This window comes from Lucilia cuprina, chromosome 4 (assembly GCF_022045245.1).
Source record: "Lucilia cuprina isolate Lc7/37 chromosome 4, ASM2204524v1, whole genome shotgun sequence".
In the NCBI taxonomy this organism is placed as follows: domain Eukaryota; kingdom Metazoa; phylum Arthropoda; class Insecta; order Diptera; family Calliphoridae; genus Lucilia; species Lucilia cuprina.
Window position 1 is genome coordinate 6,187,745 of NC_060952.1, and position 20,671 is coordinate 6,208,415.

At 25.7% G+C, this 20,671-nt stretch overlaps 1 protein-coding gene across 2 annotated transcripts in view; it reads right to left on the reverse strand.

Moving 5' to 3' along the window:
- Positions 1 to 20,671, reverse strand: part of LOC111675664 (neural cell adhesion molecule 1) — a 139,145-nt gene that overhangs the window by 16,341 nt on the left and 102,133 nt on the right. For both annotated transcript variants that reach the window (XM_023436463.2, XM_046950730.1), the window contains exons 9-12: positions 17,004 to 17,142; positions 4,512 to 4,660; positions 1,251 to 1,401; positions 984 to 1,186 (exon numbers count right to left, since the gene is read on the reverse strand). In XM_023436463.2, the coding sequence (XP_023292231.2) occupies positions 984 to 1,186; positions 1,251 to 1,401; positions 4,512 to 4,660; positions 17,004 to 17,142 (642 nt within the window). The remainder of the gene's footprint in view (positions 1 to 983; positions 1,187 to 1,250; positions 1,402 to 4,511; positions 4,661 to 17,003; positions 17,143 to 20,671) is intronic.

Sequence of the window (20,671 nt, forward strand, 5' to 3'; positions counted from 1 at the left end):
AAATATGGGAAAATTAAGTGCCTAATATTGAAAAAAAATTATTCTTGAGTTGAAAAATAATTTTTTGATAGATATCCTCGCATCCCATTATAGGTATATAAAGCCATTAAAGGAAACTGTTTAAGCTTTCATAAAAAATAAATTAAAATTTAAAAAGAAAAAGAAAAATATAAAAAATTAAAATTAATTTTTTTGGGAACAATGAAGAAATAGTTTTGTTGGGACCAATAGGCGAAAAGTTACTCCCATTTGAATAAAACCCTGAACGACCAAAATGTCCAAATTTGATCCCCTTTTCCTGCGGCAGGCCTTGACCGATAGAACTGAAAATGTTTGTCAGATCTACTATAGTTCTACTATAGTACTAAGCGAAATAATGATCAGATTTCATATTATATAATTTTCAATAGACAGCGTTTTTTGGTCTTGGAAGTTGCAAGCAGTAGAGTCAGACAGACGGATATTGTTTAATCAACTCACAAAATGATTTATAAAATTGTTTTAAAATTTAGACTTAATACCTATATTTATCTAATATTTATAATTTTCTGCTTAAATTGGATTTTCATAAATGTTCACAATTTTATTGGTCTATATTTATTTACGTTTTTTTTTTTTTTTTGAGGAAATTTTGTCTCAATCTGTTTATGTTTATTTTCCAGGAATATATAACAATCGTATTAGGTAATTGCTAAAAGCCTCTACTTAAATAACCGCCTTTATTTTGTATAAAATTTCATCTTGTTGAAAATATTTTAATACAAATCATTGAATATACAAAAATAATTTGGGTAGAAATGAAGTAAGTGAGAGAAATGAATTTAAATAAAAAAGCCCTAAATAATATATGTTTTGGTAGTTTTAAATATAACAAAAATACCCCAAAAAAAAAAAAAAAAAAACTGTATCTATATAAAAAATTTCAAAATCCTTAATAGAAATTATTAAATAAGATTTAAATATTTAAAACATATAATTCTTACCTGATCATTCATTGTTGAAATTTCATTATCGCCTATACTTGCGTCACTAAATGTTCTTGTCGAATCACTAGAATATAAAGGATCTCCACCGACAACTTCCAAAATAAAGTACTGCGATAAACCACCATCATTACCCGCAACACATACTACTTCTAAAACAGTATCGTTGCGTATTTCACAAGACCTTGGAGCCTCTGGAGGATCTAAAATAAATAATAACAAATCAATAATAAAATTTATTTTAAATACTTCTACAACTGCACTTACTTGCAGGCAGGATATGCACCAAACAGGGTGTGGTTTGACGACCCACCGCATTACTGGCCCAACAGGCCAATGTTATTAATTCCGAATCAGTTTGTGGCAGGTAGGTGACAGTACTAGTTAAACCATTCGATTGTATTCTCGAATTGAGTACCTTTAAAACAAAAATAAGAAAACAATTTAAATTGCAAATTAAAACAATTACTTCCTGCAGTTATTGTCAGTATATTGAAGCAAAGACACAGACAGCATTTTCCCCTAAACTGCAATATATTATAGTATGCATTTAGGCTATATTACTATTGAAGTGTCTTGTAAGTTCTGTGTTTTTTTTTTGCAGTTTAATAGTGACTAGACTATGTCTGTCAGACAACTTTTATATTACTTGCTTAATACAAGAAAAAACTTTTAATAGGATAGATATGAACAGGATTTAGAAAAGACATTAGCAATAAATTAAAAATTCTTTGAAAGTATAAAATGAAATTTTAGACCTATGAACCCTTAGAGGGAACAAAAAGTATTGCTTACAATTAAATTTAAAAAAATTTAACTTATTTGTTTGAAGTTTAAAAGCCACTTTACAAACTCTTTTGCTATTTAACAAATAAAAACTCTTTTTCGAATTCACTTTATTCGTTTTAATAAAATTATATGTTTCAAGTTTAATACGACAATAAGACAATGTATCTCTTGACCGAAATTTTCTATACTTACTCCAATACTATTATTGTACTGGCATCATATATTCATTAAAAGCTAGCATTAAGTGCAATTTATCCATATCCATGGGCAAGTGTTTAAAACTATCTAGTATTTACCTAAACTACAAAAATATAAATGAAAACTCTACATCATTGTACATGTTACTATAGTCAGAAAAGTACCTTAAAGCTAGCACATATTGAACAAATATTTGAGAGAAATTACAAAAACATATATATTACTAACAAGACTTTGATATAAGCGAATAAAGTTACAACGAACTAGTTAAAATTTTACTGAAGTAAATTTAAAACGAAATTCAAATATTTGAAAAGTCTGAACATAGATTTTTTTATGTGAACAGTGTGACACTCCTTCAAAAGCATTCATGTAAAAGTCATTATATATGTACGTATGTACGCATTGCTATATAAACGTTAAAAGGAAACACAATACAATTTGATCATCTTTCAAAGATGACGACCATTTTCGATACATTATAAATAATTTATAAAATTCGATTAGATTTTGTAAGTCAAGTCACGTATTTGAAATTTTTGTCTCTGGTGGCTAAATTTCTGTACAAAGCAAATGGTTGTACTTTTCATATTTGCCAGCTGTGCTGACTAACATATCAGCCAGTTCTCTTTTAAATTTTGGGTGTTTTATATAAATAAGTAAATAAATATACATATAAATGCTTCTGTTGTTAAGATATTTTTCATGTTTTCTTCTTAAAGCCTAAAAACTAGTACAATAGTTAGAGAAACATTTGTTTTTCAGACAATGTCGTTTTGTACCTCGTACATTTTCGAGACAAATGTAAACCAACATTTCATGCGGTTCAAGTATACATATATATGAAAGTCTATACGAATGTTTGTGTGTGTGGTTAAAAGTTGGCATGTGTTTGAATGTCTTACAGAAATCATATCTTTTAAATTCTCTCTTTTACTTTTGTGTCTGTAGCTAACCTTGAGATAGTTGTGGTAATGCTGAGGGGAATAACAAATACAACAAACGTTTTAGTTAAAATATACCGAGTAAAAGTTCTTAGACAAGGCAAACAAAAACAAAAGACAGTTAGACAAATATACAGTCGTCCAATAGACAGCATCATATAAACATGCAACGCCTCTTAGTCTATTCAAATGTTCAAATTATTTTATGTACAACATTCAGTTTGCAGAATTTTTAACAGTAGCCAATGTAAATTGTAAAATACATGCAAACATAAGTCAATTATTTTGAGAACAGGCTTAGTATACTAGTAGTAAATTCGGAGGATAAACAGATTTACCAAACCATCAAATAATAAATCAAAGTGATGAAGTCATTTCTGTTCTTGTTAACAGATTTATGGAAAGTGTATTTATATCAACGAACATAATGCAATTTTTATTATTAACTAAAAATGAACTATAATTAAACCAGAATTGAACTAGAACTGAACTAGAACTGAACTAGAACTGAACTAGAACTGAACTAGAACTGAACTAGAACTGAACTAGAACTGAACTAGAACTGAACTAGAACTGAACTAGAACTGAACTAGAACTGAACTAGAACTGAACTAGAACTGAACTAGAACTGAACTAGAACTGAACTAGAACTGAACTAGAACTGAACTAGAACTGAACTAGAACTGAACTAGAACTGAACTGAACTAGAACTGAACAAAAACTGAAAGTCTTTTGCCGTGATAACGTATATTATTAATAATTTGCTAGAACAATACACGATTGTCAATAATTTTCTTAAAAAAATTACTAAAAAATCTAAAAACGACATTTCGCAAGGGACATTTAAAGTTCATTTTATGTTAAATAATTTTAATGAAATTTTTTTAAAACTACTACTACAAGCATAAGAGACTGAGCACAGTTTTTTGTAATTATTAACTTTTTGCCATCCTGTGGCTTGTATGATATGTCTTCTTGGTTCTTATTGATTTTCAATTGTGCTTAGTTTTAGAAAATTCTAGAAAACAAAATGCAAATGTTAAGAAGGGGCAAAAAGTCAATACTAGTGTTTTTCATTTATATAAAAATATATATTAATTTAAATCTACAAAACTTTAAACCTGCTCACATTATAAAATTTCAATATGTGTTATTAAGTCTTGCGGCAGAGGAAACCATCATATTTAATGTCCATCTTATGTCAAGGATCATACACATTTTGCTTTTTGAAGTAAAAAAAAAATCCTAAGATGGTTTTGTTATAAGTATAATAAAGAGCATGAATTGAATTGAAGAGGTCAATTATAAAAATTGTATATCAGTTTTCTTTCATTATTCTGTGCAAAGAATGAATGGAAGCAAAGACTTTAGCAGATGAAGTACAATATGTGAGTTTTCTTTTATAATTTCTTTTCATAAAAATATACAAGTGTCTTTACACACAATACTATATGTGTATGTTGTTTTCATATTTCTGCTCTTTCATTTTATATTTCATTTATTCCAAAATAAAATATAAAATTTATATTAAGAAGAAAATCGTCTAAGTTTGTTGTCTTTGTTCAGAGAGGTTAATTTGGGTATAGTTTCTACTTACTGGTGACACATTTCTTGTATTATTGTATGTCCAACTAAATTTTACAGAATCCGGTGGATCGGCATCAACTTCACATTTAACCGGTATTGAGTGCATATTTATAGCGCCAATGGATGTTTGTTCAGTGCCTGGTTTGCATCGTGGAGAATCTGTAAACGAAAGAAGAAAAAAAGAGAATCAAAAGGATTTAATATTTATGTTAAAGCAAGACAAGAAATATGGGAGTAAATTAAATATTATCAGTATTCAGGTTTTTTTATAGCACAGTAAAATAAAAATTTTAGTTTTCTGCTTCAGTTGCATGATTTTTGTTTTTGTGGCATTTTGCTAATTTTTCTTTTCTTTTTTAATTTTTGTTTATATATTTGATGGTTTTTCTTGATTCTACACGTTATTTCAATTTTGTTTTCTTAGCTATTCTTGTTAAGAGTGAAGAGAGAAAACAATTGAAATAGCCTTGAGCGTAGCAATTAACTTGGTCTACTTCAAGAGTGTAAAGAGAATATGTATATCAATGTTTGTTTTTTATATACCCAGTCATTTTATATAAATTTCTATACATACCTATGTAAATACATGTACATAATCTTAAATACTTCTTTGTATGTTGGACCATCTAAAAACACATACATATGTATATACATACTGCTTTATTTAATTACATTTAATACTTTAATAACGGCGTTTTATTTTTTAGAAAAATTAATATCAATTTTTTTATGAAATTGAATCCACTAATAGTAGGAATAGTTGATAAATAGTAGAATTTATTGTATATTAAGCAAGTTGTCCTGAAAAAATACTTGTTCAAAAATAGACAAAGCATTTTCGAATGAAAATTTATTACTTTGTAGGAGTTAGAGTATGACTGTATAGATCCTGTGGTTGAGAAGATTAAGACCTTAAATGAAACAAATTTACTTTATGGTTCATCATGCTAATACTAAAGTTGTGCATTGAAAATATGTTTAAGAATCTATGTTTGTTTTAAAAAATTGTCCATTATGTGAGTGTTTTTTATTAGTCAAAAGAGTTTTAAATGTAAAGTATTTGCAATCCTACACCAGAAACTCCTGCATAATAAAACCACATAAAAAAAAATAATTTTTTTTTTACCTAAAACTAAATAGAAAAGCATTAGGATGACTTTACAAAAAAAAATCTATATACATTAGACAAAACTTGATTTCAGAAAATTTATATATACACCTATTTTCTATAATCACTTCAGAAATAAAATATGTAAGAGATTTTTAAATACTTCTTCTAAAATTTGTGGTAAACCATATTTAAAATTTTCTTCAATTTTAATAATAATTTTTATATTAATGTGAAAACAATGTTTTGTATATATAAAAATGTACGGAAGTTTTTCTTTTTAATAGCCTTAAGCAGCAAACAGAGAAAAAAACACAGTACAGATAAAACTTATTTTCTTTCTTAAAATAAGAAAATATTTACTAGAAATATTGAGTATGAAAAACTAACAACAACTAGATAAATGTTTAAAAAAAAATTTTGGAAAATATGTATGTTTATTAAAAATAAAAACAAAGTTTTCTTAAAACATCAAATCTTTTGCAAAATTTTTAGCAACTGAATATCATAAACAATATATTTTCATATAAAATGTTTATTTTTATTTACCTATAAAATTATTCAGGTGTATTATTTATGATTTGTTTTTTATTTATGCAAAAACATGAAAATACACTTTACTTGGTAAAATCATTAAAATGAACTAAAAACTGTTTTTATTATATAAGAAATTAATAATAATTTTTATTCCAATATCTATAGGTTTATATGGATAACTTATTTTATTGAAATAAAACTTAAACAAGAAATTTTTATAGTTTTCCAATAAATACCCGACTTGTTGCCCTGAAACTTATTTATTTTTTTCTAAGAGTACTTTGTTGCTTAGGTGATTGCAAAAATGAAAAAAAAACTTTTGTAAAATTTTTATAAAAAATTTAGTTTTTTATTAGTTGTTGTTAAAAGAAAATATATTAAAGTGCCGTTATATTTTCTTTTTTTTTTTTTGCTGTTGATAAGAAAAAACAATTTCCAAAACAAAAGTGTTAAAAACTATAAAACTGCCATAAAAAAATACTGGGAAATATTTTGACAACATCTGCAAAATATTGGAAATATTTATAGAAATAATAAATTGAGTTGGTGCAAAGAAATATATGAAAACAATAAGACTTATATTAAAAGAAAAATTTTATGATTTTTATTAAGGTACATTATATAAAATGTTTTACATGAATTTAATTTTAAGCATAACTCAAATATTACTTTTAAATAAGTTTTTAAAGTTAAAAAGGCAAAATGTTTCTGGTTGTTTATATTTAAACGTACATTAGATAAGTTCTTATTTTTTAATACAACTAAGAATTACAAAAAACTTTTTTATAATGATTTTTGTATATATTGCATTTTATTTGACCAATGCAAACTCCTTCATATAATGACTTGAATTCAATAATTCTTCTAAATATATTAAAAATAGTATAAAAACAGCACAAATATCTTTTATTTAAACTTAGTCCCTTCCACCATATTTAATAATGATCGGCCATATTTAACCCTATCCCTTAAAGTATCATTTAGATAATCAGTTTTCGAACTTAATACCAAAATATTAAGAAAAACATCAATAACGATGACAATTTCTAAGGGATTTTGAGTTTTATTTACGAAATACATAGTTTTTAACACCAGGTTACTTAAACATCATTTCAATGGACTCTGCATCTCCCTTCTAAATCCGTTGAGAAGCTTAAAATCGGTTGAGATTCAACGACGTTCTAAGTGCTTAAACGTACAAAAACCAGTTTTTACCCGTATCTCAAGATTTTGAAAGTATTTGGAAAATTTCAAATCCAGATTCTTGTCCTACTCGGATCAATCTTTCAGAAATCTTTTAGGGTCATTTTCCAGGTATTTAAATTTTCGATTATTTTCTCTCACTTTGTTACCTTTTCAATACATCGGTGGCGTATGAGTTATAAAATTTTTTTTAATATAAATAATTATTAATCATACACCTTTATATTCTCCGATATATATGTACCCACATGAACATTATTTCAAAAGTTGACTAAAATTAAGAATGAATGAAACACATACTAAAAATACAAGCTCGATTAAAACTGGCTTAACAAAAATCTCTCACGACCAATTCTATTAAATTAATGAAGGTCAATAAATAGAAAATTTTTGTCATACTCAAGAACAACAATTTAACAAATATTTAGCTTTAATTTGCATACCCAAAAACATATCAACATACAAATAAGAAATAAAAATGAAAAGCAAATAAATAGCAACGAACACATAGTCGAAAACAATTGAAGCAATTTAATTTCATGACAATTTCGTTCATATGAAATGTTATAACAATAGATGGCGACAATATTCACACAAAATACCAAAAAAAAAATAAACAAATAAAAAAGTAAAACAAACAAATAAATGAATCAATAAATGAATCAAGTGAGTGTACAATTGAAATCCTTATAAAAACGACAGCAGGCTAAGCCATTCATATACTAACATCTTCTCCCTCATACACTTATCAACAAACAACACAAACTAAGGACTCTTTGACAAATCATCATAAAAAATAAAATACCAAATAAATTGCAAAAAGAGAAGAAAAAGTAGATGAAAAAAAAACAATCAATGAATTCAAATTTGTATTATTTTATGACTTCTTTTTGTCATAATAAACCAATACACAGCAATATACATACTAACACAAACATACTCATACACTTATTTCCTTTGCTGAAGCATAAAGCAAAAAATTAAAGTGTCTACAGAACAGTGGAAAAAATTTTAAATTTACCAATAAAAGCAAAGCATTTGTTTGTCTTCTGTATATATTTTTATTGTTCATATCGCACCCATTTCCGATTTCTTGGTACTTTTGTTTTATTTTTTTTTCTTTTCTTTTGCTGTTATACCGTGGAAGTGAAAAAAAAAAACTTTTGAGAGTCTTCTTTAGTTGCTAGTTATTAATATGTATGAATGAATTTTGTAGTTGTTATTTGTTATAAAAGAAAAAAATATAAATAAAGACTACTTTTGACTTTTTTGCTTTTTAAAAGAAAAACAACAGCAGTATAAGGGAGATTTTATATTCTAGAGTCAAAAAAAAAAAAAACTTTAAATTTAGTTAAACAAGAAAGTACACACACCTTTACTTACTGCTCTTTTATTTATTTTAAGAATGTGTATATAAGCATTCACTTTACAGTAGAACTTGTATTGCTCGGACTTTCAGGCAATTTAACTGGAAACTGCAGTACAGTTGTGACATTGTTAGCATCTATTAATTGATAAATATACTGGACAATTATCAGACATAGACTAATTATCAGACATTAATCAGTCCACAGATTATACAATAAATTTGACTATAAATTAATAGGCTGGTCACCGAACTTCTCCAAAACCTAGTCAATAGTCTCGCCATTAGTCTAGTTAAGGAATTAATCACAAACATATCAATAGATAAGATCAGATTATAAATGGACTAGTCTATATAGTATTCTAGGTATCAGGCTATGAAATGTGTGTGAACTAACGTGAGAACTAGTACATGAACTATACCTAAAACTTGTCCAAGACCTAGTTAGTCTAGGTTCTAGTCTTTAAACTTGTTAATGGACTTGTCAATTATCTAGTTATGGAACTATATATTTTAGTAAGAAATATATATTTTTTTCCTATGAAACTACCCTTTTAATATTTTCCCACAACTTCCTTTTTATATATTGACGGTTGGATGTTGTTTTTACATCGATATTTGCTGTTTGTTTCATTCCTCGAAAATAAATAAAAGCAGAAAATCTGTATTTTTATATAAAACTAGCGCCTTTTCCTCACACTTGAAAAACATACAAATATAAAAATATCCACGCAGTTAGGAGAGGGGTTGTTTCCATTAGGAACATATGAATTGAATTGCGCTGATGTCTGTAAAGCAAAAAATTTTGTTCTTTTATCAATCGCTTAAAATAACTTAAGTCATGTATTGACTTTTAGCTATGTCCAACCGCCTGTCTTCTTACTATTCTTTATTACATAAATCAGTGTTAACCAAGAAAAATCCTTTTACAAAAGGCTACATTGACTCTTCAAAACTGTTGGAATATTTAACAACAACAAGGTTTTTTTTGTTGTTGCTTGTGTTGCTGTTTTCCTTATTATTCCTGTATTTCACAGTTGTACTGGTTTTGGTGTCGCCCATTAAATATTCATGAAAACTCAAGGATATCATATAGAAGCATCATGCTATGAGTTTTATGTTTGTTTTTTTTTTCATCTTTTCTTTAAAAAATTTATTATAAATTGTTTTTTTGTTAATGCTTAAGAAAACGAGAAACATAACAGAAAACAAACTCTAAGATGTAGGAGCGTGTGTCAATAAATTTACAAATAAATGTATTTTGAAATGTAATGCATGTTGAAATGCTCAAAATAATACACACATATAAACATGTATAATACACATACAAAAAAATTGTTTTACTTACATACAAACACTAGTAAGTTTTAAGGATTTCATAAGTAAGTGTGTGCTTTAGAACATTTATTTGTTTGTTTGCTTATAAAATAGCAAATCACAAATTTAATAATAAAATGAATATAAATAAATAGTGTGTATTTCTCTCAACAGAGAATATATATAATTTTATAATAAAAATATTATTTAAGCTTTATGTAAATAGCCAAGTTTTGCTTTTTTATTATTTTAAAAAAGATTTTATTTAAATGTTGTAGAAAGAACATTTGTCCAAATATGTTTTAGTTTTTCTTTACTTCTTCCTTATGCTCTTTTCACTTATTTGCATTAGCTTAAAGATTTATCAAAAAATCATGATATTTTGAAATTTCAATTTTCTCTAAAAGCATAAATATGCCAAGGATTTTTTTGTGTGTGTATTTGCAGAAGAAAATGGTTTGAGTTTGGCATAAATATAAAAATATATATTCATATTTATCATTCAATTAGATGTACAAATTGAAGTCTGTCATCATTTGATAGCAATGAAAATTTAAATAGATTTGTTATCTCTGCAAAGCGTATAAGTAATATTGTTTTGTAGATTGTATTAAATATAAATCATACGCAAATTGTATTTGTACACATTTGCAGAATGGAAATGTTCAATTAAGTTTTTTTTTTTTTTTTTTTTTTTTTTTTGTAAAAATTTAGCATAATATTGTGGTATTCATTTATTAACAACAAGAGATTTAGACAAATATAAATATTGTATTTAAAAACCAAATTTATATACAAAACTATTAAATTTTCAATTAAATCTCAATTTAGCATTTTCCATAGCTTTATTTGCAAAACCTTTAATTTTAATCATTAAATTTTTTCTATTAATTTATTGTGTTTTCTGTAAAATTGTTTTGTATAAAATGTTCTTTAATTAAATTCCTCGCATGTTAGAGATTAATGAACCACAGCTATTTTTTGTTTAATTAAAATTTATATAATAAATTCAGTTTATTTATTGCTTAAATAGTTATCGATTGCTTATATAGTTTTTTGTTTAAATTGGAATTGAAGTGCAGTTGTAATTGACACCACTTTATTAAAGTTTTGTGGTCAGAGAAATAATGTTGTTTCTGGTTCGGATTTAGTATATGTTTTTATCCAAATAGTTAATTGAATAAATTTGAAAAATGCAAAGAATTTTAAATAAAGAAAGTAAATAAAAAATATTATTACATTTTATTTTACAATAAAAAAACTTAAACCTAGTATTTAAAAAATTTAGAGCGGTCATTTTTTTTAACATTTCGCTTAACAACTTTATTAAAAAAAATTATTTAAACAATTTAAAAAACAGAGCAATTATCTAACAAATCATTTAAATTTGTGTGAAATGTTCTTTGGTTTTTTAAATTTTTACAATTGATTAAATTTATTGCATATATTTGCTTCAAAAGAAAGAACTTCAGTCTGGTGTTCATTAAGCATTTAGATTTCAAACATGAATCCCTTATTGTTTTACCAACACATACCGACAAAAGTATTCGTTGAAATCAAATCAGTCTCATATAATAATAAATTTTAAAGAAACCCAAAATATTTCGATATTTCTTAGATTGGCAATTTCTTTTTGATTTGTTTAAGCATTATTGTTCTTATCGATTTCATTCAAATTACACTTGAACAATCACAAAACTCAAACACAGAAATATAAAAAATTTAGAAACAAATGAATGTGTTATGGTATACATCCATGAATATAAGATTTTTATCTCACACATTTGGTTTTTCTCTTTAAAAGGAAACAGCATTTACCGTTTGTTTAGGCATTAGAAAGGGAGAGAGCATGTTAGTAAAAGTCAGCTTATAACTGTGTAAATCTGTGTACAAATCAACGTTTTATGCGTGATTAATGTCTTGTATTTTCGTGCACATTGCAAGGATTTGTGCTGGTTTCTTTTTTTCTTTACTTTCTTTCTTCTTTTTGCCTTCTTTTGCATTTGAATCAGACAATCAAAATAAGCAACAAAAAGTAGAATAAAAAAGTTTGCACGAAACATAAAGTAACCAAATATTTGAATAGTGGTAGAAATTCTTTTATTTTGCTGTTCATCAATGGCTTTTTGTTAGTTTCCCCTTTTTCTTCATAATTTTTTTGTTTTCATTTTTTTGATCCTTTTGTAATTCTGAGACATCAAGATTTGCTTTAAAGGTTTTTTTGTTTGCTTTTCAGTCATTTTAGCATTTTCTTGAATTTTTTTTCCAACTATAAATCATGTTTATTAGTGTTTGTTTTTGTGTATCTTTATGGAAATCTGTTAAAGCAGCTAAAACTGAAACCCCAAAGTGGTCAAAAGAAAAACAGAAAATAATTGATGCATTTTTAAAGCAGATTTGTAAGTTTTTTTTTAACTTAGTTTAATGTTTCTAAAAAACTAAATTTTGGCGTCATAAAATAACTCCCCGAAAACAAAAATGAAAAAACTCCAGATTGTAATAACAACGAAATTGGGGAATTTAATTCGTTTTTTTGTGGCATTATATCACATTTAAAATATGTTTTTATTTCATTATGAAATAATTCCTTATAATTTAAAAATTAAATAAATTAATAAAAATATTTTTTGGGAGTTGTTCCATTATATTACTCTTATCACACGAAATAAAAAATAAATCGTAACCTGAAATGCAAAAAGGAGTAACAACCAAACATTTGAAAAGCAACTGTTAGATTGAAAATGGACACTGCATCAAAGTATATATTATCGCAATATTTTAGAACTCTGATGTTAAAAACTACGAATTTATTAAGGTAAAATTCAAAGGGCGTAACAAGAAATTTTTACGAATATTTCTAGACATAGTGCTTCTGTTTGTACAAAATTTAGATTAAATTGTTAAAAAATATAATTTTAAAAAATTTCTCTTTTCATTATAATAAATTTAGGATCTCATTTTATAAAACGAAACGACAAACGTTTAAAATAATTTGTATGGAAAAAATTCAAATTTTTAAATATTTTCCAATATTTTTCATACAAATTTTTTGTATTAACGAATGCTTCGTTTTATAAAATGAGGCGGTAAGAAATACAATTTGAATCTCATAAAACATTGACTTTAATTAAATTAAATAATATTTTAAGTTTCCTTCGCTAAAATTATACAAATATATTTGTCAAGCTTACTTCCTTAAAAAAAAAACAGATATTGTGTATGCAAAAACCACTTGTAAAAAATACATTAACGAAACAATTGAAATTTGAGTGCATGAATTTCATATAAAAAATTTTTGAATATTTTTATAGATCTACATGTGCGATCAAATATTGTAGCATATAAAAAGAAAGATAAGACCTTGTTGTTACCAAAAGAATAAAATAAAAACATTATAAAACTAATGGATAAATACAAAACACTGAAAATAATGTGTAATAAAAATCACCAAAACCCACTCGAAGTATATGCGAAGATTTTGATCTTAGTGCCTGACACAAAAATAAAAACTGAATTTTCATATCTACAAAACTTCAAAAATAAATTTATATGCGCTTCTTAAAAAAATACACTCACTTAGATATACATATAAACAAATATATAAATAAAATAATATTATTTCAAACTTTGGGGAATAAAATTTACTGTCAAGGCTTCTACTAGTGTATCTATCTCTCATCTTTCCTATATGAGTATTTTAGGTTAAACATGTGTATGTATGTATATATGTATGTATGTGTTTATATTATGCAACGAATTGAATATAAGATAAGATTTTCTTTTTTCATAATATTCCTATATTTTCTTTGCTATTGTTACGAAAATAAGAAAAACCTAATCTGTAATTGATTCGCATAGAGTTTCAAATCAGTTTGAATTTAAAACCCAGTAACTTAGAGACAAGTCTCAAGAAGAAAACAAAACCAAAAAAACATTAAATAAAAACAACAACAGTTAAAAAAAAAGAATTTCAAGCAACTAGTATATCCCTGGGCATGATGACAGTATATCTCTTTCAGTATTTCCTTGAATATGCAATACATAAGGGATCACATATTATATGCATATCCATACATAACTAAATACATTTCTATATTAATATAAGTGTGTACGTGTATATGTTTAAGTGTGCGTTCGAATTTAAGAGGAAAGAAATTACATCTCTTTGGAATATTTTATACTTACAATGAATATAAAATATTATATGACAATACTCTCACATTTACATGTACATATTCCATTCATTCACTTTCTTTCTGCTCACAAAATAAACTGAATGAACGAAAAAAAAATAAATAAATGAAAAAAAAGAACAAAAAACTGAGCTCAGTTGATGAGAAATGAAAGACGTTACATGAAACGCACTTTATTGTATTAAAATATTGTAGCATAAAGCAAGTCGCTGCTTTCTTGCTACTGCATATACATATGTATGTATATTTACATATGTATGCGTGTGTGTATGTTTGAATGCACGACTGATTTTGTATTGCATTGTAAAGTTTTATTAATAAAGTTCTTTTTTCATAGAGATCTTGAACAACAAATACTTAAATAATGTTCGTCTTCATCGTCTTTATATTTTTCTTATAAGTTTCTTACTGTATCCCTTTCACTTTTCTTGGTACACACGAGAAAAGGTTTGTATGGGACAGATATAAGTTTACTACAAATATATAACTTGTGGTACCGATATGAGTTTGAATTCAACTGGAAAAGACCAATAGACTATAAAAAGTTAAAAGCTGTTGACTGGTTACCCGACGTTGACAAGAGTGCAAATTATTAGAAAAATGTGTTTAAGATTAGGTATTTTTTAACTGTATATTTATTGAGAGAAACCTGCAAATGCCTACTGAAATTAGTCCATAAAGACTAATTTTTTAGAGATAAAGTTTAGTGTTTTTTTAATTCTTTTACAATAATTTTATTTAAAAATTAGGATACACAGAATAAGAAAACATTTGTGAGTTGTTTTATATGCTATAAAAGACCAATTTTTTACATTAAAATAAATATTGTGTTTGCAGTAAACAGAATCCAATCTATACTCAGTTCTATATGTATCATCAAAACTTTTCAATTTTCAACGCAGACAAAAAAGTTTTTTTTTCAAAATCAATTCCAAATTCAAAAGAATTGCTTTCTTTTTTCTTTCAAAATAGATTTTTTTTAAGTAAAAAGTGCATTTCTTTGGAAATAAATAAAATTCCAGTATTTCAAAAATTTATTGCTTTTGTTAGGCTTTCAAGTATTCTATGAATTTTATTCACTTTTTGGTACATTTTTGGTCTTTTAAAATAATGTTAATAAATTTTTTTGGTACTTTTTTAACGCACATCTATCACTTGTCTTTTAGCTTGGGTTTTTCCACGACGAAAGTTTCATTCTTTCAGTCATTTATGCTTTTACCCTTCACATAATAAATATAAAGATATTGTAAAATATTTCTTTTTATCATCTCTATTTTATTACACATGCATGCACATATACATACACATATATACAGTTTCGCCAAAAACATGTATAAATGCAAAAGCAACCCAACAGTTTTTAAGGCAGCTGTTTTCCGAAGCACTACTTTAACGACAAATATTTTCTATATTTTATGATTCATTTTTCACAATGATTGTATGAGTATAAGTGAAGGTTTTTTTCAAGTAAAGAAGAATTTAATCACAAAACAAGTATGTATTTAAAGAAAATTCTGTTACCAAAACTGCGTCTATAAAATAAGTTACACGGAGACACCCCGAAATGCTGGAAAATTGGAATATATATGTATATGATTGCACAATGCATAAAGAATTCATAATGTAAATATGTATATTACTTTATTATATGAATACAATGTCTGTAAATATTTTATAATATACACACTCGCATTTAAACATTGTCACCAATACAACATAACACAAAAACATTCACATATACATTCTCTTATACATCTTCAAAAACGACAATATAATTCATCATTTCTAAGCAATTTCATCGCTGACAATTCAAATTGTTCAAAATCCCTATGAAAAATATATACATTTCCCAAAACCTACACTTATGGTAAAATCTGTATGTATGTAAAATATACATATACTTACACTCTTTATGAGGAATATAAATATTATTATAAAATATTTAATAATAATATTAAGTTATTTATGCTATAAAGTTTAAATATACTTAAAATAATTGTCTTTTAATCTTAAACATCTTCAAAATGCCAGCTACAATAGCAAGAATAGAATTAACTCCAGAAGAAATAAGTAGAACAAAGAGATTTCAGTTAAGTTGCAATTAATTAACATTATGAAAATGTATGTATTTAGTTAAGAAAAGTTAGTTTATTTCTAATGAGATGTGAAAAGCTAGAAGAGAACTACAGTGTTGTCAGGATAATATTTATATAGCAGGAAATTGCAATATTTTGGTAAAATTTGTAAATTGTAATATATGTTCAAGAGAAGTATAAGTGAAGATAATATTATAATTTATTCTTGATATTACATTGTATTATGTATAAGTATGTCAGATTTGAAATGGATTTAACGCCCAAGACAGGAATAGTTATATTTTTATTTTGTTGTCAGAATAAAACAGGAATAGATCTTAAATGTATACAAATATTCATATTCGTGTATTTATAGTTCAGTTCTAGTTCAGTTCTAGTTCAGTTCTAGTTCAGTTCTAGTTCAGTTCTAGTTCAGTTCTAGTTCAGTTCTAGTTCAGTTCTAGTTCAGTTCTAGTTCAGTTCTAGTTCAGTTCTAGTTCAGTTCTAGTTCAGTTCTAGTTCAGTTCTAGTTCAGTTCTAGTTCAGTTCTAGTTTATATTTACTCATATACATATAACTTTTGTCATAAAATAATTATTTTAATTATTTAGAGTAATTTTTACTTATTTTTTTGTTAAATTTCCCAACAAATATAAAGTAAAATAATGAAATTAAATTAAGAATAAATACTCTTAATACTCACATTGTACTCTTAATGTTATGCTCGAACTTCTAGTCTCCCCTTCAGTATTTGTTGCACCACAAGCATAAGCACCGGCACTTTCTCGCTCTAGTTGAGTTAAATGCATTATTTCTGAACTCTCGCCAGACATACGCATACCCTATAAATGAAAATAATACATATAAAAATATTTATATAAGAATACGTGAATAATAAAACAAATACATAATAATATGAGAACAATAAGGATAATGATGTTTACAGTTTTTTTCTTTTGATACACTCCTGCTTGTCATACTCTTCCTTGTTTTGTTACAACAAACAACGTATAACGGTGTGTAAGGAGTATATGTAAGTGTTTGTATGTCATGACACAGCTTTAATTAACATTATTTTTATTAAAAAAATTAAATAAAGAAAAACGTCAGTGTAATCTTATATTAAACAAAGACATTATTAAGTCAAAGTTGATTGTGAAAAAAAAACATGATGTGTATTGTTGTTATGTTTTTATTTAATTTTTGTATGTGTATGGGTGTGTTGGCAGGTGGGAAAGATAATATGTTGAGGGATACCAGAACGACGCAACAGGAAAATAACATCATCATGTTTACTGCTTTAGAGAGAAAAAATCTAAAATTAATGTCTTGTTAGATGAAATACGAATTAAAAAACGTAAATACTTGTACAATTGTTATGCAGCCGACAGAGCAATGTACTAATCTTATTAGTTGTGTTAAGAAAAAATGGAGATACCCTATAATTGGTCTATAACAAATAGCGAAATTGTAGTTTAAATATTTTCTGCCAATTTTATTAAGACTATATAATTTTAAAATAAATACTTTTCATTAAAAGTGATTATGATTTATAACGCATTGTTTTAATTTGAGAAAATATTCAGTTTATGTTATATTTTTCATAACTATACTAAACTAACCTTGAAACAGCGTCTAATGTCTGTTAAATTATTTTGAAATATTGTCACACAGCATACTAAATTATATTTATACGTGTGTTATTTTTAGTAGGTTATTAAAAATTCCTATACAACACATCTTCTTGACTTTGTCAAATTTATTATTCTTAATGTAATCTTTTTTTTAATTTTTCAGCTATTCTGTTTGTTTTTAAAGAAATGTCTTTTACTTAGTCTTGTTTAAACAGCAGGTTGACTTGTTTTTCCATAATTATCCCCAGTGTAAAAAAAACAAAAGTTAACAGAGTAAAAAGAACTTCATTTTTTCGTTTACTTCTTTAGCAACTGTCTATGTGTGATTTGCTCTTGAAATTCATTCATTCGCAAACGAACACATACAAAGCCGCCAGACACACACGTACACACTTACATGCAAACAAAACAAGAACAACAAGGAAACACGTTAACAAAAAAATATTTTAATGAGTTTTTCTTGTTTGTCATTTACTTTGTTTTATTTTCTTAACAGATTTTCAGCTTAAAGTTCATTTTTTCCTGCTTTTTAGTCAATGTTGCCCCTTTCCGTTTCCTTTTTGCTCATAAGCTATTTGTTTATTTATTTTTAACAACCTTAAGCAAAAGAAAAAACCAAAATACTACTCTAAAGCACTAAAACATTTAAACAATTACACATGCAAACATATGAATACACCCGCATTTTGTTAAGTACACTCATACTCATATATAAATAAAAAATGGTGGCTGGAAAAACCTGTTAGTTGTAAGACTTCATACCTGGCTGATTTTATGCCACTTTATATGTTTAGAGAATGTTGGCAAAATTTCATTTGGCATTAGTAGTACTTATTACAAAGCAGAAAAGTACCCAAAATTTTCTTAAATTAACAACAACAACAACAACATGAAAATAATGTCCTTGTCGTAATAAACATCACCACAGATTTATGCTTTTCTTTGTTATATTTAAATATATATTTTCTTATTATGTTTTATTTCTTTTGGGATGTTACAACTAATACAAACATACATTCATGTATACACGATAAACATTAATGTAAATTTACTGTGGGTGTAGAAAACAATGGTAACAATAGATAAAATCGAATGTAATTTAAATTGTGATAAAGTCTTGAATAAAAAATTGTTATTTATATTGAACATGAGTGTCTCCGATCTCGATGAATTTTAAGAAAAGGAACGCATAAGAAACCAGATAGTGGTCTAAGTGTATTTATTCCCACAATAAACCTAACTAAAGATAAATTTAATCGATTGCTGAAGAAAAACAAATCGATAAAAGAATTATTTGTTTTAAGAAACTTTTTCAAACTCTATACAATAAGTCCTATTTATTTTACAATTCTGTATAAAAAAACCACTTCTGATGTCCATACCAATATTGATATATAAATACAATTTAACATAAATTAAATAATGGGCTCTACTTTTAATATCATCCACTGTAACTTAAGTAATATGAGTGTTAGTGTATGTATGTGAGAATTATAAATTTACACACATACATATAAATTCACTTACTTAATAATGTATATGCTGTAATGCTGATTACATCTAATATGTCATAAGACAATTTATTGTAATATATTTGCGTATTTGTCTCTTTGTCTTATTTTTTATTTTATTACTTGAAATATTTTTCACTTTATTTTATTTTCTATAATTCTCACAAAGTATTTGTTTATGTTATCCTATTAGACATAATACAGACTATATTTTTTTAATAAACTTTATTTATTTACAATGTTGTTATCCAACCTTGACATACGTAGGCACACTTCAATGGTAAATGTGTGTTTTTGGCGGTGTTTTTTGGTTCTTTTGGTAATATGACACAGTTCTTTTTGTATTTCTTCTTGGGTGTTGATGTTACCATAAAAAAGAATAAAATTAAATTATATAAAGAAAATCTGTTTTCCCACATGATTTGGGATTTGGTCATTCTGGTTTGAATTTGATTTTCCACTGAACATGTTCAAATTTTGTGAAATTTAGCTTACTTTGTTTTATCTTATGCTTTTTGCTTGTCTTTTACATAATATTTCTGTATAATTTCTTTTGTTATTTTCCTTAGGTAAATATCTCAACGCTTTAGAATTTTAATACGCAATTTTTTCAGTTTTTAATGAGGTTTGGGGTTTGTAACCAAATACTTTAATATGTATAGTATTTATGTAAACAAAAATATTAGATATTTGTTTGTAAACAAAAAATCTTATTTATAAATTTCCTAAAAGTATTTTTATCATAAATATAGCATTTGTTAATTAAGTAATTAACAGAAAATAAAAATAAACACCATTATTAAAAATTCTTGTAGTTGTTTTAAAAATTAGAACAATTTTGATATTCAAGTATGTTTCTGTGCAAAAACTTTGTTTGCAATTAAAGTTGTGTTTTTGTACTTTTTTTTGATTAAGCCAAAAGTTTTTTTTTAACAAATATTAACAAAACTTGATTGAAAGCAAAGTTTTTTTCAGGAAAATAAATTAAAGGAAATTAAAATGGAGATTTTAAAAAATTAAAATTTAATACATTTTTAGTAAAAAGAAAATTACTTATGTTCTAAAATTTGCCAAATTTTTAACTTACATATAATTTCTTGGCTTATTAAGAACTTTAAAACTCAACCTGATACCTTAAGTTTTAAAACTTGTTTTTTTATTTCGGATTTGTAAATAAAATTGAAAATATTTACATTTCCTTCAATACCATTACTTAAAATGACTAA